General features: G+C 48.8%; 13 protein-coding genes across 13 annotated transcripts; 8 read left to right on the forward strand and 5 right to left on the reverse strand.

Moving 5' to 3' along the window:
* Window positions 1-658: 658 nt before the first annotated feature.
* On the forward strand, window positions 659-1,910 carry BO79DRAFT_163131 (D-isomer specific 2-hydroxyacid dehydrogenase family protein; the record flags this gene model as incomplete). The annotated part of the gene is made up of 4 exons (XM_025679105.1): window positions 659-1,021; window positions 1,073-1,125; window positions 1,176-1,263; window positions 1,316-1,910. The coding sequence occupies exons 1-4, from the start codon at window positions 699-701 to the stop codon at window positions 1,908-1,910; spliced, it is 1,059 nt and encodes a 352-aa protein (XP_025545207.1). The 5' UTR covers window positions 659-698.
* Window positions 1,911-2,436: 526 nt separating this feature from the next.
* Window positions 2,437-4,399, forward strand: BO79DRAFT_206155 (uncharacterized protein). The gene has a single exon (XM_025681917.1). The coding sequence runs from the start codon at window positions 2,528-2,530 to the stop codon at window positions 4,325-4,327; it is 1,800 nt and encodes a 599-aa protein (XP_025545208.1). The 5' UTR covers window positions 2,437-2,527; the 3' UTR covers window positions 4,328-4,399.
* Window positions 4,400-5,490: 1,091 nt separating this feature from the next.
* BO79DRAFT_261469 (NADH:flavin oxidoreductase/NADH oxidase family protein) lies at window positions 5,491-6,909 on the forward strand (the record flags this gene model as incomplete). Its single annotated transcript, XM_025686491.1, has 4 exons — window positions 5,491-5,665; window positions 5,722-6,386; window positions 6,443-6,796; window positions 6,853-6,909. The coding sequence occupies 4 exons, from the start codon at window positions 5,491-5,493 to the stop codon at window positions 6,907-6,909; spliced, it is 1,251 nt and encodes a 416-aa protein (XP_025545209.1).
* Window positions 6,910-7,208: 299 nt separating this feature from the next.
* BO79DRAFT_135010 (Zn(II)2Cys6 transcription factor) lies at window positions 7,209-9,312 on the reverse strand (the record flags this gene model as incomplete). The annotated part of the gene is made up of 4 exons (XM_025678041.1): window positions 7,209-8,078; window positions 8,128-9,007; window positions 9,061-9,155; window positions 9,253-9,312. The coding sequence occupies 4 exons, from the start codon at window positions 9,310-9,312 to the stop codon at window positions 7,209-7,211; spliced, it is 1,905 nt and encodes a 634-aa protein (XP_025545210.1).
* A 354-nt stretch (window positions 9,313-9,666) lies between these two features.
* BO79DRAFT_261478 (uncharacterized protein) lies at window positions 9,667-10,783 on the forward strand (the record flags this gene model as incomplete). Its single annotated transcript, XM_025686492.1, has 3 exons — window positions 9,667-9,708; window positions 9,773-9,856; window positions 9,995-10,783. Coding segments are annotated over 3 exons (915 nt in total), but the record flags the coding sequence as incomplete, so codon positions are not given.
* A 794-nt stretch (window positions 10,784-11,577) lies between these two features.
* Window positions 11,578-12,630, reverse strand: BO79DRAFT_212624 (SDR family NAD(P)-dependent oxidoreductase; the record flags this gene model as incomplete). The annotated part of the gene is made up of 3 exons (XM_025683176.1): window positions 11,578-11,816; window positions 11,884-12,299; window positions 12,353-12,630. The coding sequence occupies 3 exons, from the start codon at window positions 12,628-12,630 to the stop codon at window positions 11,578-11,580; spliced, it is 933 nt and encodes a 310-aa protein (XP_025545212.1).
* A 283-nt stretch (window positions 12,631-12,913) lies between these two features.
* BO79DRAFT_223451 (cytochrome P450) lies at window positions 12,914-14,770 on the forward strand (the record flags this gene model as incomplete). Its single annotated transcript, XM_025683604.1, has 5 exons — window positions 12,914-13,295; window positions 13,350-13,650; window positions 13,703-13,923; window positions 13,973-14,320; window positions 14,382-14,770. The coding sequence occupies 5 exons, from the start codon at window positions 12,914-12,916 to the stop codon at window positions 14,768-14,770; spliced, it is 1,641 nt and encodes a 546-aa protein (XP_025545213.1).
* A 298-nt stretch (window positions 14,771-15,068) lies between these two features.
* Window positions 15,069-16,472, reverse strand: BO79DRAFT_223452 (amidohydrolase family protein; the record flags this gene model as incomplete). Its single annotated transcript, XM_025683605.1, has 3 exons — window positions 15,069-16,014; window positions 16,076-16,183; window positions 16,237-16,472. The coding sequence occupies 3 exons, from the start codon at window positions 16,470-16,472 to the stop codon at window positions 15,069-15,071; spliced, it is 1,290 nt and encodes a 429-aa protein (XP_025545214.1).
* Window positions 16,473-16,941: 469 nt separating this feature from the next.
* BO79DRAFT_134851 (HAD-like protein) lies at window positions 16,942-17,804 on the forward strand (the record flags this gene model as incomplete). The annotated part of the gene is made up of 3 exons (XM_025678035.1): window positions 16,942-16,984; window positions 17,047-17,608; window positions 17,666-17,804. 3 exons carry the CDS (start codon window positions 16,942-16,944, stop codon window positions 17,802-17,804), a joined length of 744 nt encoding a protein of 247 aa, XP_025545215.1.
* Window positions 17,805-17,899: 95 nt separating this feature from the next.
* BO79DRAFT_261487 (NAD(P)/FAD-dependent oxidoreductase) lies at window positions 17,900-19,491 on the reverse strand (the record flags this gene model as incomplete). Its single annotated transcript, XM_025686493.1, has 5 exons — window positions 17,900-17,906; window positions 17,944-18,205; window positions 18,268-18,844; window positions 18,914-19,203; window positions 19,260-19,491. The coding sequence occupies 5 exons, from the start codon at window positions 19,489-19,491 to the stop codon at window positions 17,900-17,902; spliced, it is 1,368 nt and encodes a 455-aa protein (XP_025545216.1).
* Window positions 19,492-20,040: 549 nt separating this feature from the next.
* Window positions 20,041-22,021, forward strand: BO79DRAFT_223455 (major facilitator superfamily transporter; the record flags this gene model as incomplete). The annotated part of the gene is made up of 10 exons (XM_025683606.1): window positions 20,041-20,122; window positions 20,170-20,233; window positions 20,279-20,333; window positions 20,381-20,442; window positions 20,490-20,587; window positions 20,644-21,013; window positions 21,062-21,241; window positions 21,282-21,349; window positions 21,405-21,620; window positions 21,687-22,021. The coding sequence occupies 10 exons, from the start codon at window positions 20,041-20,043 to the stop codon at window positions 22,019-22,021; spliced, it is 1,530 nt and encodes a 509-aa protein (XP_025545217.1).
* A 96-nt stretch (window positions 22,022-22,117) lies between these two features.
* BO79DRAFT_223456 (aminoglycoside phosphotransferase family protein) lies at window positions 22,118-23,178 on the reverse strand (the record flags this gene model as incomplete). The annotated part of the gene is made up of 2 exons (XM_025683607.1): window positions 22,118-22,808; window positions 22,841-23,178. 2 exons carry the CDS (start codon window positions 23,176-23,178, stop codon window positions 22,118-22,120), a joined length of 1,029 nt encoding a protein of 342 aa, XP_025545218.1.
* Window positions 23,179-24,129: 951 nt separating this feature from the next.
* BO79DRAFT_184900 (fungal specific transcription factor domain-containing protein) lies at window positions 24,130-26,055 on the forward strand (the record flags this gene model as incomplete). The annotated part of the gene is made up of 1 exon (XM_025680361.1): window positions 24,130-26,055. The coding sequence occupies one exon, from the start codon at window positions 24,130-24,132 to the stop codon at window positions 26,053-26,055; it is 1,926 nt and encodes a 641-aa protein (XP_025545219.1).
* Between the last annotated feature and the right edge of the window lie 9 nt (window positions 26,056-26,064).

Raw genomic sequence — 26,064 nt, forward strand, 5'->3', positions numbered from 1 at the left:
CTGTGCTATGGTATTGAAGTAGTACTCAAGTTCTTCATATAAAACAATTTCAAAACTATTATCCTATGTTATAGTCGTTGTTAGTGCTTTGTTCACTAACACTAATCATCCGGCCGCAATCAATGGAGCTCATCTCCCCCTATTACATATAACTAGCCAATGTTACTTCTACACCGATTAACATTGATCCTGCGACGTACTCTACTTATTCTACTTCGAGTTGATAGATCTTTCATTCCACAAGCTTGGTAATTGATCTAGTACCGCCATGTTACATTTGGGCATAGATGATGTATTAAGGGGTCTTTGTTGTCGAACAAAATTAGCTGGCCAATTTTGTACATGAGAAGTACTTACTTCTCAATAGAGTGTCCAATGCATTCCCACATACAATAACGCCACGTTAGTACTACGACTTATCTGAATACGATAGTTGAAGTGTATTTAACTAAATACCAATGCTGCTTTATGATTGGCCCCGCAGGCCGAACGTGGGCGGGGTATGTGCCTGAGACACCAACTGATATGATAATGTAGTACTAACTAACTTAGTACTTATCTCTGCACATTGATAACGCACCATCCCCCCCTCACTTCCTGTTCAGTAGTAAGTATGTATACCCCAGCAACTCCACATCCTTCTTTCATTAATACCACACTGGAATTCTCGATTCACTCAAAATTCGAGCTATCCCATCATGTCATCCCAGGAATTCCTACTAATTCTCATGCCCTGTGCTTTCCCAGACAAATGGATCGATAGCCTGAAAAGAGCTGTGCCTCACCTGCGCATCGAGAAACGCGAAGTTGACCGATTTGCTACGGAGCTACCCACTGACGTATCCCCCGAGACATGGAGAGAGGTTACAGCACTCTTTACCTGGAGGCTTCTTCCGCCCAAGGAACTGGCTCCAAGTCTACAATATGTTCAGCTTTTGAGTGCCGGGTGCAACCATGTTATGGGTACACCGCTGTTCGATGAGACCGACGTTGCATTCTGTACAGCAAATGGGGTTCATCCGTGAGTTTTTGTCAAGCATATTCTGGAAGAAGGAGATAACTGACGGATCAGACCTCAAATCACAGAATGGGTGTTCATGACCTTCCTTGCCTTTCAGCATCATCGTACGTCGACCACACCCATCGATAGGAACATAACGCTAACGATGAGATAGTCCCGGCATACCTTGACAACCAAAAAGCCGGTCAATGGATCGACCCGACATCGGATGAGGACACTGAGGATGCAGTTGGCCTCAGAGTGTGAGTGTGACTTTGAGTCTTTCAAGTATTCAGCAATTGACACACATATTAGTGGAATCATGGGCTATGGAAGTATCGGCCGGCAATGCGCCCGAGTCGCCAAGGCCTTTGGCATGGACGTTCATGCCTTCACACTGCACCCCCGAGCCACGCCTGAATCGCGAAAAGCAGATTTATATAGCGAGCCAGGCCTTGGGGACGAGGACGGTCAATTTCCGTCAAAGTGGTTCTGGGGCAAAGATCAACTGAATGACTTCCTGGGTTCAGATCTGGACTTGCTGGTGATTACTGTACCGCTGACTGGGGAAACACGAGGCATGATCGGGCGGGAGCAATTTGCCCAGCTCAGCAAGAAGAAGGCTTATGTTAGCAACATTGCCCGGGGCGCAGTGATTAAAACAGATGATCTTATGGATGCCCTGGATGCGGGTCAGATCCGAGGCGCAGCACTGGATGTTACAGACCCGGAGCCATTGCCAGCTGACCATAAGCTGTGGGGGTATAAGAATGTCATCATTACTCCGCATTGCAGTGGGAATTCAACCCACTATAATGATCGTGCGATCAAGATACTGCAGAGCAATTTGGAGAGACGGGCTCGTGGACAACATCTGATCAACCAAGTTGATAAAGGCTTGGGATACTGATGTAGATGGATGAGAATCTAACGATAACATGAATATTCGCCCATAGAACTATAGATAGCTAGATAAATTAGTGTTAGTATGATTAGAGAGCGTATGAAACCCAACAAGTCGCAGCACACCCTTCAGGATACCCCCGCTTATGCCTCAGGCATTACTATTTCAGGCGGTGAGGGTCTGCCCGACATATGGAGAAAGTGGCAGGCGGAAGTCAGCGCGGCGTTGATCGCCGTTGCTTCCAGGCAGCGATCACAACTGACTAATACATAGGTACATTTCGAATGGGGGAGTGTCTGTCTGTTGCATTGGCTATAGCATCTTGATTGTTTTCTTGCCAACTTATATCCTGAAACTCATCCACAATCAAAGCCACGTCCAGATATTCAATTCGTCTGCGAATTCAAGCTCCATGCGCCGACAGCCGCCACGTGCTTCAGTAATGCCGGGTCCATACGATTTCCCCACTGCAATCAATTATTTTCCCTGTCAGTGGGATCAATCCCATTCATCGACCGTCCCACCCTGTCTGCTTAGTTCTCCACCCGCATCTTCATCCGCTTAACCTTTCGCACCCCTCTAATCCCGGCCGAAGAACCTGGTATCGGGGAGGAACAGAACAGATGGAAGCCCGTATTGGATCGGACAACGGCACTGGGCCTGCCGCTCCAGCGTACGGAATCCCACACCTCATCGACGAGAAGCAGCAGGACAAATATCCATTGCTGCTTGTCTACCTGGCCAAGCAAACCCCAGCCGAACAAGCTTATCTTGCTTCTCGCCTACACGAGTTCTTTAGAAAGGAAAATATAACACTGACAAGATGGCAACCATCCTCGGGGCTGCTACGTCGAGTCGCCCTCCATGGCTCTTGCCCAGACAGCCAGGCGAACATCCACGCAATGGCCATCTTAGCATATCGGGCTGGATGGACAAGATTCCTCGTAGCAGATGGTCTCACCCAGCGCCAGGTACATGGCAATCTTCGCTTGTGGGAGGATCCACTGTTGTCACTGGTAATGGTCGTTGTCAAGCCAGAGCCAGTTGTCTTAGCCCCAACGGGCGATTTTTGCGTCTTCGCTAAGCGGGCCACTGTAGACGGGTTCAGCAAAGATTTTCTTGAAAAGCTTTCCAACTTGCAACCACCGAAGAGGTCGCTCATGCATAACATTGAACGCGATCGATATGATGATCCTGGCCTCACTCTCTATGACCCTGACCGGCCCCCATTTTCCGCCGACAGAGCAACCTCTCTCAGTCACGAAGAACGGTTCAATATTACCGCGGCCTTCTTGACAAAACACACACCATTGCCACCGGAGCTGGCGGAGCAAGTCCTGGACTGGCTTTCTATAGCCAACGAGACTCCTATGTGGTTGCCGCCGTGGATATACCACAAGGAAAAGCACTTGAACATCTTTCTCCTGTTCCCAGCCACGCAACCCGAGCTTCATCATATCCAAACCCTCTTTCAGAACGTCATTGAGGACTACCGGAAAATCGAGCGCGCCGGTGTTCGATCATATACCATCACTTTCATCCCTTGGGAATATCACAGAACCAGGTCTCGCCGTGACCTCGCAAACCTATGGGAGGCGTATCGGCTTAGAACAGGGGACAACTCAGCCCCATTCAATATTTACTTCCTTCAACAGATGCCCGTCGCTCAGAATGTTAACGACCTTGAACTAGGGATTGTCAAGTACGAACGAGGTGATTTGCCAAATGTGGCACGAATAACCCTGAAAAACATAATCCTAGACAGAGGACCCTGGATTGAAATGATGAGAAGACGAGGACAGGCGGCAGAACAGTACATGTACAGTCACAAGGTCGACCCGGAGCTACTGCGTCCATTTGACCAACCGTTCTACCCCAATCCACCGCGATGGCTCCCAGCAAAGAAAGGGCAATACACCATACCAGTGTTTTATCTCACGAAAGACCTCTCCCGGACCGAAAAATACGAGATAGAAAAAGAAATCCGCACGTTAGGCCAAGTGGAAGAGAGTCACTGGGGATCTAAAGTTGCATGTTACGTTCCCTGGGACAGTGAAGCGGATGGCACACTCGACGACGTCTGGAAGATCTTCTGGGAAGTCTTCACCTATCACGGAGAACGCGACAGCCATTTCCCTATCTTCTTCATAGATGTCCAATCGGCGATGGACGATACCGTCCTTGTTGTGCATCCGGATCATTTGTGGTTTGACCAGTCCAACCATAGAGCGCTGGCAATGCTGCAGAACGTGATGTACCCTAGTGTACGTGGGCTTCAGTACGGTCGGGTGAGAGGTCGCGAGGCGCATACTATGCATTCGAATGTTAGCGTCGGCAACATGTTCTTCGAGGAGTATACGCGACCCCAGCGCTTTCCGAGACCGGATTGGCCTTGTCATGGGTTCCCGGCAGCGCAGGTGTGATGATTACTGATTTGTCCTTTTATTTGTTGTGCGGTGACCTCTTGGATATTCTCTGAAATTGTTGCGCCGTAGCCTTGTTTTACGTTTCTGAGGACAGTCCTGATAGACTTGTTGTTTGGAAATTCCGTTCGCACATCACTACAACTCGTGGTAATATATGTAAACACCAAGATATCAAACCACTAGCAATATTTTTGTCCCTCCGTAGCACGAACATCCAAACTATCAACTCCCACGCGAAGTATCAACTAGCTCTAAAAAGTCAATACCTGATAAATACTATATACTTACTCTCAACTAAGTAGGATCATCAGGGTACAACAATCATCCGTCCTGATCAATATCATTATCATCCCGGGTCATTAATGACTTCTCCCTGCACATCTGTCAGCTTATATATATACTCAAGGTCTTTAAGTTCAAATTTGGACTGTCTCAGACTAGTCGTACCCACCCGTGTGTGGATGGGGCTCGATCCAGTAAACTGAAGGCGTGCCAATAGTAATAGTAACGTTCATGTCTGAGGGGTGTCCTAAGTATATAACCAGAGTATTCCTCCACCTTCCTCCTTACCCCAATTTTCAATCCTTCATAGTAGAGGCATCTGGTACTTCTTCATAAAGCACACTTCTCTCTTTACAAAAATCACAGGCATTATTAAAACAGAGGCTCCCATCCTCCCAGCCATATCATACAAAGTATAAATGAGGGTTAGATAGAAAACGACACCCGAAACCCGGACAGAATCCCCAGTGGCGAGCGAGCGGTCTCGGGTGTCGGAACTTGAGTGGATAGACCCACTTACATGTTCGGGACTCGATTGAGTTCCGACATTCTGCCACTATGATCTGCCGCGTGAACTCGCAACTTTTTCTCAAAAGGGGATGGGATGTGATAACTCTTATTGGTTGTTCGATGATATTTAAGGTGATTGTACCGTCGCACGGTGTGCGGGCCTCGGAGACATATGATTTATCGATTGGGTTCTAGAAAGGAACGGAAGGTATTATTGATCAAGGGGGCATTCTTATGTGATTATTTCAGGTCCAAGCTCAGGGAACAGATAGACAGGTGTTTTATCTTTATAAATTGACTGTCGACGGACGAGACTTTGTTTGCTAGTCATATCACAGTTCAGTCTATCATCTGGTTGAGAACCGACCATGGAATCCGCAATCTCAGAGACGCTGACCCTCAAATGTGGGCTGCAAATGAAGAACCGTTTGGTGAAGGCTGCAATGGCAGAACATATGTCTGATGGTGATAACCTGCCTACAGAGCTCCATAATCGCGCTTATGCCGAGTGGGCACGGGGTGGTTGGGGTATGCTTCTGACAGGTGAGTGCCATACACTGTCTCCGTTGGCAGTGAATCATGCGCTGAGTTTGTGACAGGAAACGTTCAAGTGGATAGGATGTACCTTGGAGATGCGCATGACCTTGCACCGAACCCAGCTATCGAACCAGAGCTGATACGCAGATGGAGCGAGTGGTCCGCTGCTTGTACGAAACATGGCACGCCAACAGTCATGCAAATCAGTCACCCTGGAAGGCAATCTCCCATGGGTGCGGGGTCGCGATGTCTCACTGCAAAGAATGTAGCGCCCAGTCCCATACCGCTGAACATTGGTTCGAGAATCGTGGATAGAGTCGCGAGTTCGGTGATTTTCGGTACCCCGAGGGAAATGACCCAGAAGGATATCGATCATGTGGTTGAGCAGTTCGTTTATACTAGTCGGCTGGCATCACAGACGGGATTCCAGGGAGTGGAGTTGCATGCAGCACATGGATACCTTTTGTCCCAATTTCTGTCGCCTACGGCGAACCTAAGGACGGATAGCTATGGCGGTTCGCCGGCTGGCCGTGTGAAGATTATTGTCGAAATCATCCGTGCGATTCGCAAAACGGTTCCTGCGAATTTCTGCGTGGGGATAAAGTTGAACTCAGTCGATCATCAATCCGAAAGTGCATTGAAGGCCTGTGTTGAGCAGCTCAAGCTGATCGTTGAGGCGGGCGTGGACTTTGTTGAAATCAGTGGTGGGTCGTACGAGGATCCCTCGGTAGGATGAACTGTTCCCTTGGCATGTGGTTGGTTGCACAGCTGATAATTGCCCAGATGATGAGTTCCTCCACGTCAACTAAGCAGCCCGAAAAGTCCGCTCGGACAGTGGCTCGGGAGGCATTCTTCCTGGAGTTCGCCAGCGCTATCCGAGCGCAATTCCCAGGGACTCCATTGATGGTGACGGGCGGTTTCCGTACCCGAGCCGGTATGGAGAAGGCACTGACAGATGGGGACTGCGACATGATTGGGATTGGGCGTCCAGCAGTCCTCAGACCGACTTTACCGAATGACATTCTATTGAACCCAGATGTCCCGAAAGAGAGCGCACGGCTTGTCACGCAACAGATAAGCCAGCCTTGGATCCTCAAAATGTTGAGCAACAGATCGGTTGGGGCTGGCATTGAAAGTGTAAGTGAGATGTATGTGATTGGGGTGCCACTCGCTGACATTACTTCCTTTCTCAGAGTTGGTATAGTAGCCAGATAGAGAGACTCGGTCGTGGTATTGTCCACACGGCGTGAGAATATTGCGTCCTTTAAGCTAGTAGGGCCGAATTATCTAATGCTATATGTCGCCGTCTTTTTTTGTATATCTCTACACGGTCATGAATTTCGAGTTCAGCAAAAGATGCCACTTGATATGAACCTGACTTGTTGCTTGACCATGCTAGAGCGAGCAACGGAAAGTCATTACAGTCCAGACTTGATTTGATTGCGGGTATCGGCGTGGATCAGGCATGGTATGTTAGATCGATGATAATAATCGACGAAAAGAAAACGAGGTAGGAAAACGATCATCGTAGTAGAGGTGATAACTTTGGTTAAAGCTCATACCCCTGGATTGAGTCAGTAGGCATGATGTCCCATTCGGGATTCCACGAGAAGAGTTCGAGACTGTCATCCGCCATGCTATTTAGCAATGGATCGCTGTCGCTCAGACCAGACGGGATATCTCCGCAGTTGGCTCGGGTCCATGACAATGGCCCGTCCGTGAACAGTAAATCAAGTATCTCTGCCGTGATAATACTGTCATCAACCATGGCCAACAACAGGGTGTCAGGATTTGTGAGAGCGGTCCTGACATTATCAGCGAGCGGCCTTAACCGATCAGCACATACGGCTGCCTCGCCCCAGCGCTCACCGATGTTGGTGAGAAGCTGAAGACAATGAGGGATCGAGGTATGTAACATCTTGTGAGCTCTACCTTGTAGCGGCCCATAATTTCGTGCTGACCAGCACGCCTCGAGCGAGATGACTGCAGTTTCGAAGAGAATGTGCACCCCATGCCAAGGATAGAATAGCCTCCGACGCCGCTCCTGAGCGAGGTAATCTTGGATCAAAACTGATGATGCATCTAGCACAGCCTTCCAGTTGTCTGGACCTCTCATTCTTAGACGGGGCGTAGGCCGGTGGATGCGCGCCATGAGGTGGTGAAACTGCACATCAAGCATATCATATTGTGTGTATGACTGTGCCTTCTCGTACCACCTTTTTAGTCTTTGGGTGATGCTCTCAATCCAGTCTTCTATCGTGCTGCTGCCGAACTTGGATAAGTCTTCTTCTAGGTGAAGCACTCTATGAACCTCTGTTTCCAATGCACGATACCGACATATATGGTAAGCCACAGACATCTTGCTCGGCTTACTGGTGGAGTGCCCCGGATTGAGGTTTGCCTTTCCTGTTGTGGGGAGCTGGCCTTCTGTGAGTTTCTCAAAGAGTCTCAGAGTTTGAGAAACTTACCTTTACCGTGATTGCCTCCTCCGGAAATGACAGTGGAAGGCGGAGGTTCGTACATAATGACCTCTCCATACCGTACGCTACCCAAAATAGTACGCTTCGCTGACAAGGCTCTCCTTGAATCAGTTGATTGCACTCCATATAGAGCCCCAGATTGACGACAATACGAACAGCGTTAGAGATGCATGTCCAATTGTCTACTCTCTCCGGGCACATATGTGCATAGTGAGCTAAGAGTAAAGAAATCTGTAGTGCCTGTAGTTCGCTATGATCTGTTATGGCCTGTAGGTGCTTCAATGCCGCGTTATAGAAAGACTCTGAAGCCGCTCGAGCTTGATAATCGGCCTTCCATGTCAATGTCATGGCAGAAATTGCCAGTGCTATAAGCAATACAAAATACTCGAAATGCCCCAGTCCAGCATCAGTGGGCACGTGGTGGATTGGTAGTGCCTTTGGGTCCTTCAAATCCTGACGCTGGATTCTGTCGAGTATTTCGTTTACCATAGTTTCTGACACGCAAGGGTACTGGGGCAGGTGGATGTCAACATAGTTTCGAATCATGCGGTTGATCGCCGAAAATGGAACACTGCGTAAGTTAATCGGCGCCCCGTGATTGTAATTGTTATGTTGTAGGCTCAAATTCGTCACAGGTTTATATTGTACCCGTTCCCGGGCTATTGCCAAAGGGGGACAGGAAGGTCGAAAGAACAATGGAGATGAGGCTTTAGAGCTGAGAAACAAGTTTTGAAAGGGCACACCAATGGATATGGTAGCCTGCGCGACGGCCGTCGTGATGAGATACGGAATATTACTGGAGGCGGCGTTGAATGAGCGCAGCTGTGCTTCGAGCTCTTCAACCCGAGCCTCGAGTGACTTGACAAAGCTTGAGACACATAATCAGTCCTAGATGATCCAAGACAAGGTGTAGATACATACCTCCTTGGGACTGCCTCCTTAGAGCTAGGATCAAAGCCCAAGCAAGGTAAGCTTGCGAGTTTGCACGGAGTACATGCTGGAAAGATGAAGTCACACTATGGTGCATTGTCGTGTTAGAGACGGAGTATGAATGTCACATGCATATTACAGCAACGAAAAGGATAACTGGAACAAAGTATTATGGTATCAAACCTTCGTCTTGCGTTTCCGACAGCGTGAACATACTTTAGTCGAGCGCCTAGATCGTGGCATTGTGGGCGGCCAACGTGCATGAGACAATATGAAGTCGCAAGAGTGATGCAAGATAAACAGACCAACTGCTATATCTAGTAATAGTCACATATTTCCCCGCATCACCTGATAAGGAACAAAGTCAGCCAATTGTCTCAAAGCAAGCTACGTCTATCTAACCCATCCAGGCTTAGCGTAATATCACAGCACCCCGTGATGATGCTGGATTGAAATTAGATGGGTTGCCTCGAGTCCACTCAATTCGACTCTCTCAAACAACATTGGGATCAATCGGAGTGATATGTGCTTAAAGACATCCTAGACGTGTCATAAAGCGAAAAGATCGCTGATAACGAGGGCACAACATTTGAAAAGATGCTGCCGACTTGTACCCGTTGCAGGAGCCGGAGGATCAAGGTACCTATTACCCTTCCCTTATCACAATCGTCACCTAACAGTAGACTAACGCACATTCTTCCAGTGCGACTCCTTGCTTCCAGCATGCGCAAACTGCTCCAAGCACGATGTGGAGTGTACCTTTCGAGATGAAGCTTTACAAGTAGATGTCAGCCGATGGTCTGCATGACAAAACCCAACAATAAATCAGCCGAAAGCTCATAAAAGATAGCTATCTCAAGACATTACAGGATAAAATCGAGAAGCTGAACACTGAATTAACGATAAATCCTCAGATCCCATCAAGGTGAAAGCACACTATTGTTACTTCACTCTGCCTGAAGCTAACTCGGACCTGGACAGCGAAAGTGGCCTAACAGAGACTACTCCTGATGGCATCCCAACAGGACCTTCCTCAATCTCCTCCTTCATTCTTATGCCCGGCTCTGGTAAAGATCTATACATTGACCTCTCACTTCCATCACGCATTGTCGAGGTCACACTCGAGGTACTTTCACAACGTCAGGAAACGCATGACAAGATGACTGTTGATGAGGAAAGCTTCTCATTTCCAGACATTCCACGTCTTGACAGGTCCACACTTACCCCCGGTGCGGTGCGTGGCCTTCTAAAAGATTACCATCGCCTTGTTCAACCGCAATATGACATTTTGGACGTCGGAATTTTGAGCTATGATGGCATGTACCTACGGAAGCTGCCTGAAACGCGAAGATTTCAGATACTTATGGCCTGCGCTATTTCCGCCACCCAAAAGTCGTACAAAGAGCCAATTTGGAAACCGTTCGCCAATACATGCCGTGAGTGGGCAAATGACTTCATTGCCCCAGTTATATCTTCTGCCGACGCAGACTCTATGAAAGCTATTCTGCTCCTTCTTGTATACGAAATGGCCGATCCGACTCGAGGCGTTATCTGGGAACTCCTTGATGTAGCGCGAAGGACGTGCTTGCAGCTAGGCTGGAACCGAACCGCCTCGTCTTCCAGCGAGAACACAATTAATGGGGAGGCAGTATCGCATGATCCCATGAGAACTCGCTTAATGCGTGTACTTAGGGACATTGAAGGGTTGGTACAACAGCCATCATCATTGCCAACTAAGCTCATTCATTGTAGGTCACTACGAACGGTATCAAATCGGCCAACCTTGTCAATTGAGGATACAATATATAACGCAACAGACGAGGATATACCGTCTACTATATACAGACTATTATTTCGAGCAATATACGGTACTGGTCGGGCTGGCGACACTGGAAGCTGCCCCTTTGTTGGCCAAATTTCAGCCCTGATTGATGGAGCCGATGGTATTGCAGATAATGCCCCGACGTCAAAGGAAATTTGGCTTGTCCTCCTAGTCACTTGTGTTAGGCACAAACAATGTGTGACTTGCTATCAGGAACCAGACGACCAGCAAGGGAAAGGAATGAGAACGTTAAGACTAAAAATTGTCAAGGCAGCCGCAGAGCTCTTATCAAGCACACACAGAGTAGCCTTCAATGATGAAGGCTTCGTATCACCAATTACAGCATGCTCAAGGGCCCTTATATCTGGATGCTCTATAGCGACAGCTATAGTGAAGAGATGGACAACCTTTCAATCACACTTCGGAGACTTGCTTCTTTGCAGTGAAATCCTAACCTTGTTCTGCTCTCATTGGAAGGGTGGTCATTCGTACCTTCATGCCTGGCAGATTATTACGGACCTTTTGCATACCAATATGAAACAAAGAAATTAAATCACATATGTCAACCTGGCAAGCCCGGTGACAGGCAAGCCATTGAGTCTTGGGTCTCGGGAGAACAAAAAATCAGCTATGTCGAAACTTGTTACAGAGATGAATTGAAATGCAGCTATTGGCAATTACTCTGATCAACCTGAATGACATGTTGCTCCTCGAAGAATAAGAAGCCTGCCACCTTCAACTCTGATGACCTTGCCGTCCATGAAAGCGCCCGCCTTGCTGATTAACCACAGCATGGTCCCTACCATGTCTTCTTCGTTCCCTGCTCGGCCAGCTGGTGCTTCCGCCGCTAAATGGAGGTTTGAATTGGCATCTGTTGTTGTCATTCCGGAAGGCACAATGCCTGGTGATATCCCGTTGACGCGGACTACAGATATAATCAGATAAGTGTCGTAGAAAAGAAGCAATGAATGGTGCCACGAGCTACAACATACTGTAGTAGTCTCCGAACTCCGCAGCCATGATCCGCACAAGATGATCAACTGCTGCTTTAGACGTCTGATAGCAGGGCACAAATTGATGGTTATGCACACTAGCTGGGCTGCTTAGCATAACCACACAGCCTCGACCGTCGCCTCTCGCGGCTGCTGTGCCTAACAAGCGTACTAGACCCGCAGTCAGATAATATGGCGCAAGCACATTCAAGCGGAAGGTTTGTTCCCAGCCTTGATAGGGTGCAGACAGAGACGCTTCTTCAAGGTTGTCCAGACTGCCGCCAGGCCTATAAGTGATATCGTTCATGTAACGGACTGCGGCGCAATGTATGAGAGCATCAAGCGAATTGCGAATTGACTTGATCGCGGCGACGACTGCTGTGACACCTGCCTCGCTGGAAAGGTCTTCATGTATCCTATACAATCACTCAGAAAAAGCGTCATGGCAGGATATGTGTGGGGAACAGACGTGACCACAGAGGTTGGAGGTAACTCCTCGGATTGGCTGAGCTGTTGAAGCTCGGTCTTCGCTGCCTCCAAGGCACGCTCATTGATGTCTATCAGAATGGTGTTGGCCCCATTGACTGCACAACCCCTCGCCAGCATACGACCTATACCGCTACCTGATAGCGACATGTTAATATTAAGCCCATTTTTATCCTTGGATGGTACTTCACCTGCACCAGTAATGGCGACCCAACGATCCTTAACCTCGAAGAGCGCTTCCAGGCGCAAGGTCCTTGCCATGGCAATATGAAGGCTCAGTATAAAACTTGAGATACTAGCCGATTTGTGGCAGAATTAATTGTACTTATCCCAGAATAGGAGGGAGTTGGCTCAAGATGGTTTGAAAACCGCTCGCTATTCCCCGAGGTTTCGGCCCACATCAACGCCTTCCTCCGACCTGCATATCGGAGTCCAGGAGTCGCTTCGCACATGTACCTTGGCTATGTGGTCCAGGAAACTGTCTTAACACCCCCAAAGTCATCACCATTGTCAGTCATTTGGCACACCAGCAATCCTGTCCCCTATGGCTGCTCTAATAGACCAATCATGGCCTTGCAACCTCGTCACTGTAAGCCTCGTGGCTACAGGAATGCTTACAATCACGATCCCCTCATATCTACGCTATCTCTATGTTGATTTCCCCAAAATTATAGGTATTCCTGAGATCCCTGGCGGTGAGCTTCTGGCAGGTCACCTGTATCAGTTGGGAAACGACCACGCTACCACCGCAGAAATCTGGTCACTGAAATTTGGTTGGCCCGTCTTCCAGATCCGAATGGGCCAGCGACGAGCCGTGGTGATAAATTCATTTCAGGCTGCCCGGGACTGGATGATCAAAAATCAGTCCGCGACATTGGACCGACCATCTTTCTATACCTTCCATAAGGTAGTTTCTGCAACATCAGGTATGCAACATATTATGATAATCTTTCCACTTGAAATGCAATTGACATGTATAGCTGCCACTATCGGAACAAGTCCTTGGGATGAGCGGACAAAAAAGCAGCGACGGGTTGTCGGCTCCCTAACTACCGGCCCGGCTATCCAGAAGTTAAGTCCAATGTTAGATCTAGAGATATTTTCGATGATCTCGCACATCTATCATGACAGTCAGAATGGGACCATTAGTATTGTGCCTCATATCTATCAGAAGCGCCTTGCGCTGAATATCATGATGATGTTCTGCTACGGGACGCGATTCGAGTCTATTACCGATCCTCTACTGCTCCAGATTCTTGAGGATGCTAGCACTATTGCGAGGTAAGGTCATTGACCTTTGCAAGTTCAGCACTGTATCTTCTGACTTTGACAGCTTTCGATCTACGAACTCGAACCCACAAGACTTCATTCCTTATTTGAGGTATTGGAAGAAGAGAGGAAGAACTGCTACAGCTGTTGAAGTCCGCAAACGTCGAGATAAATGGTTAGCAGCTATGTTAGATGGTGTTCGCGAAAGCCTTCAACTGCGAACTGGAGATGGGAAGTGTGTGGCCAAACTATTATTGACAGATAATCAAGATGGTCTTACACAACGTAAGTGCTTTCCGTCAAATGTCGATGAGTTACGGCTGATGATGGCTAGTCGATGTCAAGACAATACTTGGTGGCCTAATGTCAGGAGGCTTCGAGACCGTGTTCTCGACCATCATTGTTGCAATCGCTGTCCTGTCAACTAAACAGGGGCAATACATGCAAGACAAGGCCTACTCAGACATAACGAGTGTCTATAACTCACCAGAAGAAGCATTAGAACTCTGTGTATCTGAGGAAAAGTGTGTTTATGTCTCTTCCATCGTAAAGGAGACACTGAGATTTTATCCGCCCCTCAAACTTCTTCCAGCGCGCCAAACCTTTAAAGAATTTACTTACCAAGAAGCTGTGATTCCAAAAGGCGTTCTCGTCTACGTGAACGCGCAAGCTTCAAACCGCGGTACGAGTGCTTACATTGCTTTTGTTGCTTTCCAGTCTTAGGCTAACCTGTTGAGTTCCAGACAAAAACGTATATGGTGCAGATGCAGATGATTTCCGACCAGACCGCTGGCTAAAGGCAGAGAATGATATCCCTCCACCCTATCACTTTGCGTTTGGTGCAGGTTCCCGCATGTGTACTGCGGTCAACTTTTCAAATCGGGTCCTCTACGCTACCATCCTTCGTCTCATTGTCTCGTTCAGAATGGTAGAAGATGAAGAAAGTCCGCCGAATATACACTACGTTCACTATAAGCGCGATCCGACAGCATCGAATGCGGTCGCGTCAGACTTTAAGATACGGTTCATACCAAGGGACGAGAAGGCCTTGCAGCGGATGTTTGAGCGATCGCAAGAGCAGTGCGCAGCTATTATAGCGGAGACCGCTGCAACGGCCATGGGGAAGCCATGAGTATAACAAGGAGGCATCTTCTCGAGAGAAAGCTATGGAAGCAATTAGCGGAAGCAGTCGGGTGCTCCTTTATTGAATACTCTTGATGGATTCGATTACAAAATGATAGACATGTCAGACGTAAGCAACTGCAGGAATTGCTGGGAACAGCAGCTGAGAAATAAGGAGCACTTGATTTGAGAAGATAACACAATCTTTCTATCATGATCTCCTGAGTTACGGCTTTTACATTGGGGACCATGCACTTAACGCTTGTCCACAACCAAGTAGCTAGTAGTATATAGCTTGACAAGGAAGGCTAGAAAATTCCCCTCGGTATACCATCAATCTTCCACACTCGGGCGTCTTTCATCACAAATTCGACCTCCCTCAAAGCCCCTGGATCTTCCACTGGATTTCCACACAAAGCAATGATATCCGCCTGTGCCCCCTCCTCAAACCATCCAAACCGTCTCCCGCACAAATCACCTCCGCAAGCCTCCCACCCACCAATCGTACAAGCCTCTAGGACATCACCCACCGGGACACCCGCCTGGATCATGAGCTCCAACTCTCGAACATTTTCACCATGAGGATACGTCCCTGTATCCCCACCACAAGCCAGCCTTACACCCATTTCATGCGCCCGCTTGACCCCACTCAGGATCTGATCGAACCGCTTCGAGTGCAACCTCTCCGCTATAGCCAGCGTAGGCACCAGAATCACCCCCTTCTTTACCATCTCCTCGAACATCTCTTCCGTAGTAAAATATGCGTGCTCAATGGTGGATACACCTGCCTCAATCGCAGCCATCGCACCCTCAAGCGTTGCACAGTGCGCAGAAACTGGACACCTGGCCAACTTCGCCTCGGCTACGATTGTTTGCATCTCTTCCTTTGAAAATACCATGTAATCCGGATTCGGGTCTTTTGGAGGATGCAAGACCCCGGCAATATACGGGTGTTGTTGCGCAGGAGGATACCGCATGATTCTCCTTCGGTAGTCGGCAAAGAACTTGATGATATCTGCACCGGCAGCTATGCGGCGACGAACGGCCTGGCGACATGCTTCGACACCGTCTACGGCGTCGGCACTGGAGGGCAGACAGTGACCGCCGGCGCTGTTTTCTGTCCGGCATTCGAAGGACCCGGTGCTGGCAAGAACTTTGGTGGCTACAAATAGGCGGGGTCCAGGAGTTAGGCCTCGAGCGATGGCATCGCGGATGTTGGCATCGAAATCTTGCATTCCTTCGGAGCCGAGGTCTCTGAATGGGGTGAGTCGATGCGTTCTCTTACCTTTGGGTTAAAGGAGGGTTACACGCATACCTATAGGTTGTGTACCCGGCTAGCAATGCCGTGCGACAGTGATTAACTGCTCGGACCATGCGCTCGCCTATGCTTTCATCGCGCTTCTGCTGAAGCGCTCCGGCCTCACTGACTTGGTCAATACCACTCACGATTGATACTAATGCGTGGAATAAACCTACTCGTATGAATGAAGGAAGATGTGAGTGTGTGCGTCTACCAGTCCAGGCAACACGTACTTCCCCCGGAGATCTATATCGCCAGGCTGCAAAAATTCCGAAAATGGGGTGTTCGAGTCGCGTTCGAAGACACGCATAATTAGTCCACTGACAGGATCAACCGTGACAGAGACATTGCGACGGAATGACTTGACCTTCCGGTCGAACAATGACGACGTATGAATCGTGAATTGAGACATAACGAAGTCTACCTTCCCATGTATCCAGCTCGACAACGGGAAGCCTCATCGTCGTTAGAAGTTCATGAGTGCCAGCTGCTGAATGAGGGGTAATGGACATAGAGGGCATAGACTGTCGCAGCAGCGCGCAGGCAGTTTGAAGGCTGTCGCTAAACGCCGAGCTGACGTGGTGCCTCATACACCCCTGCAGCGGTGCTTGTTTATCGGCTATCATCCGGAGTCTGGATGACCCCGCTCGAGAGATAGGGTTCCTAGGTGATAAGATAGTCTGAAGTGGGGGTCGTCCCCAGTCACAGCCCAAGTATCGGGTTAGCCCGTCTATTTCCTCGCTTTTGCGGCGGTTCACCGAAAGGGCTTCATCTGTTGGATTTCCAATGCGTATGAGGGACTCATCTGAGATCATTAAGAGAAATTATTTGGAAACATGCATTGACACGACAAGAAAACTAGTATCATGTCCTACACCAACATGGCAACAACCACAAACAAACACGTCGTCTTCGACGTCGTAGGTAAATCCAATTTAAACAAAATAATCCCTTCATTCCTCACTGAGTTTTAACATTCACCCCAGGAACATGCGTCTCCTACGACGCGTTCTTCTCAGCAATCGACTCCCGTCTCGGCCCCAAGCTGCGAACTTATAGCATAAACCCCCGACTATTCGGCTACGCATGGATGGAAGCCGGCGAAAAGGAATACACCTACCTGAGTCTCTCAACCCACTATGTCAAATTCTTCGATGTCTTCCGTTCCATCTTCTACAGGACACTTTGGCAAGCTGGGATTATGAACCCACGGGAATTCGCCACCGACGAGGACCGTGAATATCTACTTACATCGTATCGCGGACTGAAGATCCGTCCGGGGCTGGCAGAGTGTTTTGAGAAGCTAAGGAATGCCGGGTTCACGGTTTGGGCTCTGACCTCAGGCGATACGTCCCGGGTGGCTGGGTATCTTGCTGAAGGTGGAGTGAAGTTCCCAGAAAACAACTTTGTGTCGTGCGATACTATTGGAGTGGGTAAGCCGGCGCCAGAGTCGTATCGATATTTGTTGGAGAAGTTTGAGGGGGAAGGGTCGGTGTCTTGGTTTGCGGCGGCGCATATGTGGGATGCGGCTGCAGCGAAGCGGTGCGGGTCGGTGCTCTTTTTTCCGGGGTTCATTGAGGAGATTTGCTGACCTGGATGCTGAAGGTTCAAAGGGGCTTGGGTGTCCCTATGGGAGAAGGAGAAATGTCCGGACATTTTTGGGGAGATGGACGTGGAGGCTGAGAGTTTGCCTATGCTAGCGGAGGGGATTATTGCAGCTACTGCTGCGATGGAGACCAAGTAGAGAAATTTTTCATTTTAAGCTTATATATAAGGGATGTGAATGAAGAAATTGCTCATCCATAGCTCTTTCATCTCACGAAGGCATAGTCTTCGCAGTCACACCCTAGACGACATATTGACTGTCCCCATACCCTACTTACAGCTTACTCGAGAAATGCTCCTTCTCTAACCCCTCCAAAATCTCATTCTTAGTACTCTCCAATCTCTCCTTCGTCACCCGAAAGACCGATGGTACATCAGTTTCCTCAAACGCAACATTCTCCCTCACCATGCGCGCAACCGCTTTCGCGCAAAGCAGAATCAGCGGCATGCCATGTCCAGAGAAGCCCGCCATAACAGTTTGATTCGGCTTCCCAGGCACCTCACCCACATATGGCATGAAGTCCGAACTATACCCCATAACTAGACACAGTCAGTCAATCCTTGCCCAGGAGAGAAATAATGGTAAAAGAGGATAAACATACTCCCCGTCCACACGCGATCCGTGTGTGCCTCACTCCCCTCCCAGCCAACAAAGTGTCTCTGCATCAACCCGTCAAAGTACGTCTTGGCGGGCTCAATCAACTTCCCATCATCCACAACATCATACCAGTGCTTCGTATCCGTCCAGAATTTTGTCTTGGCCCCACCAACAATGATACTCCCGTCTGGTCTGGGGATCAAGTAATCGTACATGGACGGCCCATACCGGATACTATATGTTTGGGGTAGGAACGGCGCCACCTTGCCCTCTGGTACAACGATGCGACTGCATATCCCGCGCACCGGGACAATGTGGTTCTTGAACTGCGGGGCCAAATGAGATGTGTATGCGTTCGTCGCAAGAAGAATTTTCTTCGCTTTTATATTCCCCCTTTCGGTTCGTACTACCCAGCGACCATCGGGTAGAGGGTTCTCATCGATAGAAGTAACAGGAGTCATGGTTTGGAGATTCGCGCCTCGGTTCACAACACCTTGGAGGAGATGCATTACCATCTTGTACGGCCAAATGTGGCCTGCTGTGAAGGTGAAGCAGTTAAGGGCGCCTTTGACGCCGGATACCTGTATAAAGTAACTAATCAGTATTGAGTGTAGGGCGAAAGGTGAGTAAGTGAGAGGGGATAAACGCACTCGCTCAGCATCCTTGCGCGGCGTAAATTGTACATCTTTCAGATCAGCAACACCTGACTTGACTAGCTCTGCATACGCGGTCTCAATCTCTTTTGCTAGTTCCTCGTCCAGGGTTGCGTCGCACGCGCGGGTGAGGACGAAGTCGCAGTCGATGTTCTCAGTCTCGACTAGCTCCTTTACGGCGTGGACTTGAGAGGCTTCGAACTTGGCTACCTCTACTGCGGCCTTGACACCATACTCTTTGATATGCTTGGGGAGGTTAAGGTAGACGTCTGGTTTGAGATGTCCGCCTGGTGTAGTGGTTAGTGGGTGATGAGATTGTGGTAGGGGCAGGGGATGAATGTACCATTTCGACCGGTAGCTCCAGAGCATGCTTCTCGTGCTTCAAGAATGACCACTGATGGCGGCGAGGGGTTGTCCTTGTAGAGGAAATGTGCTAAGGCTGCGCCTGCGAAGCCGGCTCCAATTATGAGGATGTCGCATTCAGCAGGGAGGTCTGGGGTACTGCGGTGGCGGTCGAGAGGATGGGGATGGGTGCGCCAGAAGGGGGTGGTGGAATTGGGGACGGGAGCGGGCATGTTTGTTTGCCAGTGCACGGATGATTGACTGAAAACGCACGTTGTCTCGCGCGGGGTTGAAGGGTCATGCTTTGGGGCCGTGTTGTATATACGACTGTAGGGGTAGATGGGAGCGGACAGTTGGCCGATCTCTACTCCACTTTCGGCTTATCGCGGTGGGGAAGCTTGCTCGCTCGGGCTTCACCGATTATCTCTGGCAATCAAGGTCATTTATCGCTGAGGTATGAAAGGGGAAAACTTAGGGAAAGTTAATGGTAGGAATGTATTAGGGAGGGTCATCTCGGTCTTGAGGATTGCATACTAAAGTGCCATAACCGTCTCTTTCTGAAGTAGGGTGTTGAGTGACTGCTATTGGATACCTAAGGGGCACGTTGGGGCAGATTGATTTCCTTATCAGATAGCGATTGCTGTTTATCTGATACCAGCACTTGAGGGGTTTTGCCGTATGAAGTTCGCATCTAGATATAGGGGTGATTCTGAAAATTTTGTACACTTTGGCGATTCTCATAGAACAGAGAATTACATGCTCTCAACATAAACGTATCAGACATGGACCGAAAATCGACTGACAAGAATGACGTCCCCGTCATCAAGGCTACCAATGTGGAGGTTGGGGACATTCTAGTATCTGGTACGCTACTTCTTTCGCTACAGCTGAACGTTGTTGACCTTATACAGACTATACTGAGCAACAATATAAGAAATTGACCCGGAAGATCGACTACTATCTCATGCCAATGATGTATGTGCTTAGCCACATCTGAGAAAGGCTTGTCTAACGGTTCAGGTTCTTCTTCTACGGAATACAGCAGGTAGACAAGACATCAACTAGTATTCAAGCAGTAAGTTTATTAATTTGATAAATGAATGCGCTTGCTGACAAGTCCAGATATTCGGAATGGAGGATGACTTGAATCTACACGGCCAACAATATCAATGGCTAACCACGATGTAAGGAACGATTCCTAACATACAGAACATACTAAACGTGACTGCAGCTTCTATCTTACGTACCTGATCGGAGAGTTCCCCTCTGTCTATCTCCTACAGAGATTCAATGTTGGCTTGGTCCTATCCATCTATATTACATGCTGGGGTGAGTGATGAAGGCCATCCATGACTGCACTTGGCCAACGTAATAATAATGTCCAGGAATATGCCTCATCTGTATCAGCGCAGGCCAAAATTGGTCGCAATTTATGGCCCTCCGTGCCCTCCAAGGCTTCTTCGAAAGCAATATATCTCCTGGCTTCCTCCACATTACAGGCGTCTGGTACCGTACCGAGGAACATGCCAACCGCTCCCTCTTCTGGCAGTCATCAGAGGGCTTCTTCTGTATTGTCTGTAACCTTATTTTATACGCCATTGCTAGACACGTTGAAGCCCACGGCGGTATAGCAGCCTGGAGATGCATTTCACTTTTCTTAGGTTCGCTTACCCTGGCCGGTGCAGTAGCCGCCTTCTTCTTGCTCGGTTGCCCACACGAGGTGCGCTGGCTGAGTGAGGATGAGAAACGCATGGCGTAGGTTGTCGCTCCATCTCCATCGCCACTGGAATACTCACATGACAGGTCCGCCCGCACGTTGGACAACCAAGTTGGTCAGGATACGACGGGTAAAGAATGGTCCTGGCCACAAGTTATCGAAGCCTTCAAAGATCCCCAACTTTATTTTTCCTTCGCCAATTCTTTCCTTGGCAATATTCCCAACGGGCAAGTCAACACGCAGCTCCCCCATGGCGCGGTCTGTCAGTTAATTCTTGGTTGAACACAGAGGCATTACAACCTTCAGCTCTCTCATGTACGAGACCTTTGGCTTTAGTGACTGGGAATCCATGCTTTACGGCTGTCCCAGATATGGTATAATCCATTTCACCCCAGTTAGAACTTATTCTAATTATATATATCTCGCCAGCTGCCTACGTAGTCAGCTTCCTCATCGTTGGATTATACACTCGCAAAGTCAAAAACCAGCGCATGTGGGTCATGGTTGCCTGCTGCATTCTTCCTTTCATCGGCCTCCTAGTCATGTCCCTTCTCCCTAACACGCCCCAATACAAGTGGGTTAAATGGGGAATGTTCATGATGACAGTTGTCTTTTCTATGGCTATCTTCCTGGGTTGGAGTCTCAGTATGCTCATCTAATCGCCTATTGCCATTCAGAATGATCTGTTACTAATTAGTCACATCCGGCCAGTCCCCTCCAATGTTGCAGGTAAAACGAAACGATCCGTCGTTTCCGCCATGACGTTGATTGCCTATTGCGCCGGAAACATGGCTGGTGCGCAGGTGTTCAAGACCAAAGATGCGCCCCGATATGTCTCGGGAACAATCGCGTGCTCGGTGTGTTTTGCTCTCGAAGTGATTGTTATTCTAGTCTGGAGAGGCTGGTATATGTGGGAGAATCGACGCAGGGAGCGCATTGTACAGGGCATGGGCATCTCTAAAGAGGAGCAAGAACGGCGGGGTAGAGAGTTGGGGGCGCGGGATGTTACGGATATGAACAATGTTTATTTTCGGTATACCATGTGAGCGAGGGTTATTGGCTCTAGGTGTTCGGATCAGGCTCTCTTTTGCACGTTTCTCATTATCATAAAGAAATAGCACTTGATAACGAGGATGAAAGAACTATCCCGTCTGCCCCAGTAGAGTATTTAGATGTACATCACCTGAATATCGTTCCAAAGCGTTTGTCTTCCAATCCTCCCAACCCATATCTGCATCTATCTTCAAGGCATTTCGAAGGCCTTGAAAAAGACCCAGAAAGCCCTCCCAATCTGCAAAGTCATACCCACAACAGAACTGGAACCTATGGAGCAGTCTCCCGTTCCTGACTATCTCTGCAAGTCCCTTGTTTCTCTTTGCCTCAAGTATATCTGCAAAAGTGGATTCATCCTCGCCAAGTGTATTAACTCCGTCGTAAAAGTCAGAAACTGGGAGAAGCATGACGGGCGATTTAAATGCTTCAGTCTTTGAGTCTGTATGAGCCCATTCCCAATCAACGATTCCCGTGATATTGTAATCGCCATCAACGAGAATATGATCACCCTTGTCATCAGCGTGCCGTAGATAGAATCGTCCGTCGTCAAAAGTGTGGTGTACTATGATTTTTGGGATGCAATCAAGAAGAAACCGGTGAACTAAGAATGCATCTATCTCGTGTCCTGAATAGCGTTCCCCTCTCAGGATCAATCTCATTATGAGCTCAATGCTAGATTGGAGGTACTCTCTCGGGTCCTTGTATGGCCCGAGGGGAACCATTTGCGAGTTGACATATTCAGTCAATGGTTCCCTGGCAAACGAGGCAATGTGGACACTCCTGGTTCATCCATAGATCCCATACTGTTGAACGCAAAACGTTCCAACTCAATGTATACATCCGCTAGCTGGGTCATGACTTTCTTCCTTTGCTCCTGAGACGCGAGAGACCAGCGTAATGGTTTCCCCGGGAGGTTTTCCATGAGTATATATCCAACGCTGACGGGAGTTTGCCCTTCCAGCGCGTAGTCGAACACCTTCGGAACAGGAATTTTGGTTTGGCCAAGGAACTGGAGAGTCGCAACTTCGCTGCGCATGATATAGTCACGTAGGTCGGGCGGTGGTGAAGTAGCGTTAGATCTTCGAATACGAGCCAACCACCGAACTCCATCAGCAAACAAAATCTCTATGTGGTAGTTCATGCCACCCATCACCGACGAACGTAACGATCTGTCATACACAGGGGGCCGGGGGAAAGAGCAGGCAATACCATTTCGTAAATAGCTTGCTTTCTCGAGAAGTGCAGAGAAGTTCAAGGATTCTAGTAACCTGGTTATCTCGCCCCTCTCAGCTTCCTGAGCAGCTAGATCGTAGAGTTCCCCGTCCTTGATGTGGATTGTTAGATATGTCAGGACTTGAGAGCATGATATATTTCTTCTCCTCACCTGCCACTTGGGACATCCGTGTTCAATATGTTCAGCACAGAAATGACGGTCGCAAATAACACAGTCACCGTCTAATCGTACAGCCGGCCTGTTGCAGTCTTTAATGTCGCACCCCCACATGGCTTTGGTTGTTATGGAACTGGTTGAGGGGTTGGGTGCATCAGCAAGGACATCGCATATTCTTGGCGTTCCAGCCAGTTCATCAACAAAGCTTTTGGCGGCACTTGGACCTTAGCTGAGTGGGATTACGACTTATGCAACAGAAGGGTAAGGTTACTCAATACTCGAGTCCTGGCAGATTACAGGAACTCTCGTATATGACAAAGGCTTGATCTTGCTTCTAGGGCAGCTCATCGTCGCTGCGGTGATCACCTGACAAGTCACGTTGGGGAATCTTGGTGACTAATCCTCATATCCAGACTTTCGCCGATGCCTGCAAAGAACATCCACTTACCACTTGTAGCGCCAATTCAGCAATGCTTAGAAAAGGTCATCCTTCATGGTACTTGAGCTGCAGTAATTGGGAAGATGATACATACCTTTCCGACCCCAGGGTCAGTGCCTAGGCGCCGCAAAGTGCGCCGGGCATGCCGCTTCTGTCGAGAGCATCGAGTGCGGTGCGACGCAGTTGCCCCCTGCCATCAATGCGTGATAAACAAGGTGCACTGTAGCCGTCTAAGGCGCTCTGACAGCCCATCTGGTCGGGCAGATGCTGCTATGGATGCGTCCCCATCCTCACTTCACGTCACCCCGAGAGCCAGTGTCACCAAGGGGAGACAGACACCCAGCAGGGGCATGACACCTTATCCCGACGACACAGAGACGGCTCCGATCAACTATCGCTTGGACTCAACACTTGGCTTCATCGATCGCATAAACACCTTCTGCGCTGGTGTATCCCAACTGTCCTCTCGGTGGTCCCCTGCGGGCTCCCCTCCTGCTTATTCATCACCTTTTACTGCCCATGATACAGATGGCACAGCTGCGATTGAATGTGATTTATCCTCCGCTCAAGTTAATCGCGTTCTAGAGATATTCTGGGCACGGTTACTCCCACAAGTTCCAATTGTTCGCCGAGAGGATCTAGAGCACCCTACTTCCCACGAGGATACTGCGACTGGCTCCCATCCACAACCTCTGCGGGATGCTGTAACAGCCTACACCATGCAGTATATATTCTACTCTGGCCTCAATGCTCGGCTTCTTGGATTGCAATGGAAGCAATTCAATAGGAGCAATCGGTGCTCAAAGAAGATTGGCATGCCTTATTTCCAACGTTGTCTAACAGGCGCGATGCAATATTCAACGTTTGCGAAGCCCTCCCTTCCAATCCTTCAGTGCTACTGTATCATGACCTTGTACTTACTGGACGCCGGACAACACCAGGCGGCGTATAACATGATCGGGCTTGCTGTTCGGATTGCTCGATCATTAGACCTTGACTGTGACCCGCCTCCTCAAGCATCCCGGGAGCAGGCGGAGCTACATTCTCGTATCTGGTGGACCTTAGTCCATCTCGACTTCCGCTGCTCAAGGCACCTTGGAAAGCCTATTAGTGTACAGCTTCCTATATCTAGATCTCCGCCACCATGTTGGATGTCGAACGATCCGCCTCGTCCGGTACGGTTCCCATATCATAATGAATCGATTCGTCTCACGTGTGCGGCCCTGGCTGTCATTGAGTCAATGGCACACCACGAAAAGACAAGAAAGAAACATGACATCGAATTTCAGGCAAACGTTTTGACAGATAATTTGCAATATTTACGTGTATGGAAAGACGAATTACGCCAAAACACATGGTTCAAGCACCTTCAACTGGATGTCCAAGATGTGCCCGTCTCACGAAAGTATTTCTGTGGTCCAGGAGAGAATGGAGGTGGCGAGGAGTACAATGACTATATGATTAAAGCGCCACTCCAAATTCAAACGGAGGCCCTGCTTGAACTCCAATACCACGATGCCATGATTAGTCTGCATAGAGTTTTTATCCAATTCCCTCGTCAGCCCGCCATGAACCGAGAACATCCCCTTGCCGGTGCACATGCTGCAACTGCTTTGAAACACGCCTTGGCAACGATCCAAACAGTGTATTCTTGTATGACCGCGCATGATATATTCTATGGATCATGTGAACTTTATCAATATCAGTGGAATGCCGTGCTGACGCTGATGGGTTTCATGTTGGCTTTCCCTTTCTGTCCGCGCTGCCCACAGGCACGCGGCTACATCGACCTAGCCCTGAAGACATTTGAGTTTGCGGGTTCTCAAAATGATGCCGCAGCTCGTGCAGCATGTCTCACACGTCATCTATGTGAGAAGGTGGACAAGTTGACTATGATGTTAAATATTGATCTCCGGCGTGGTGTCTCCGAGAGCACAAAGGATGTACCTCCGCCGACAAAAGATGGTTTGACACAACAGGCAAATCAACAGTCTGAATTCGTGAACATGAACACGGATGCTGGAAGTATGACCATTGATCGGTCCATTTTATCTCTTCCGCAAGACGAGACAAGTGATGATTTGTTTTGGCCCTGGGCAGATCTCGTTGATCCCGATATCTGGCCCAGCTATTGCGATGGAGTCAACGAAGCCTTCACAGATTTTTCTCATATACCCACGATGACAAATTCTTTATAGGATTGATCT

Source organism: Aspergillus costaricaensis (genome assembly GCF_003184835.1).
Source record: "Aspergillus costaricaensis CBS 115574 unplaced genomic scaffold BO79scaffold_1, whole genome shotgun sequence".
Taxonomy (NCBI): Eukaryota; Fungi; Ascomycota; class Eurotiomycetes; order Eurotiales; family Aspergillaceae; genus Aspergillus; species Aspergillus costaricensis.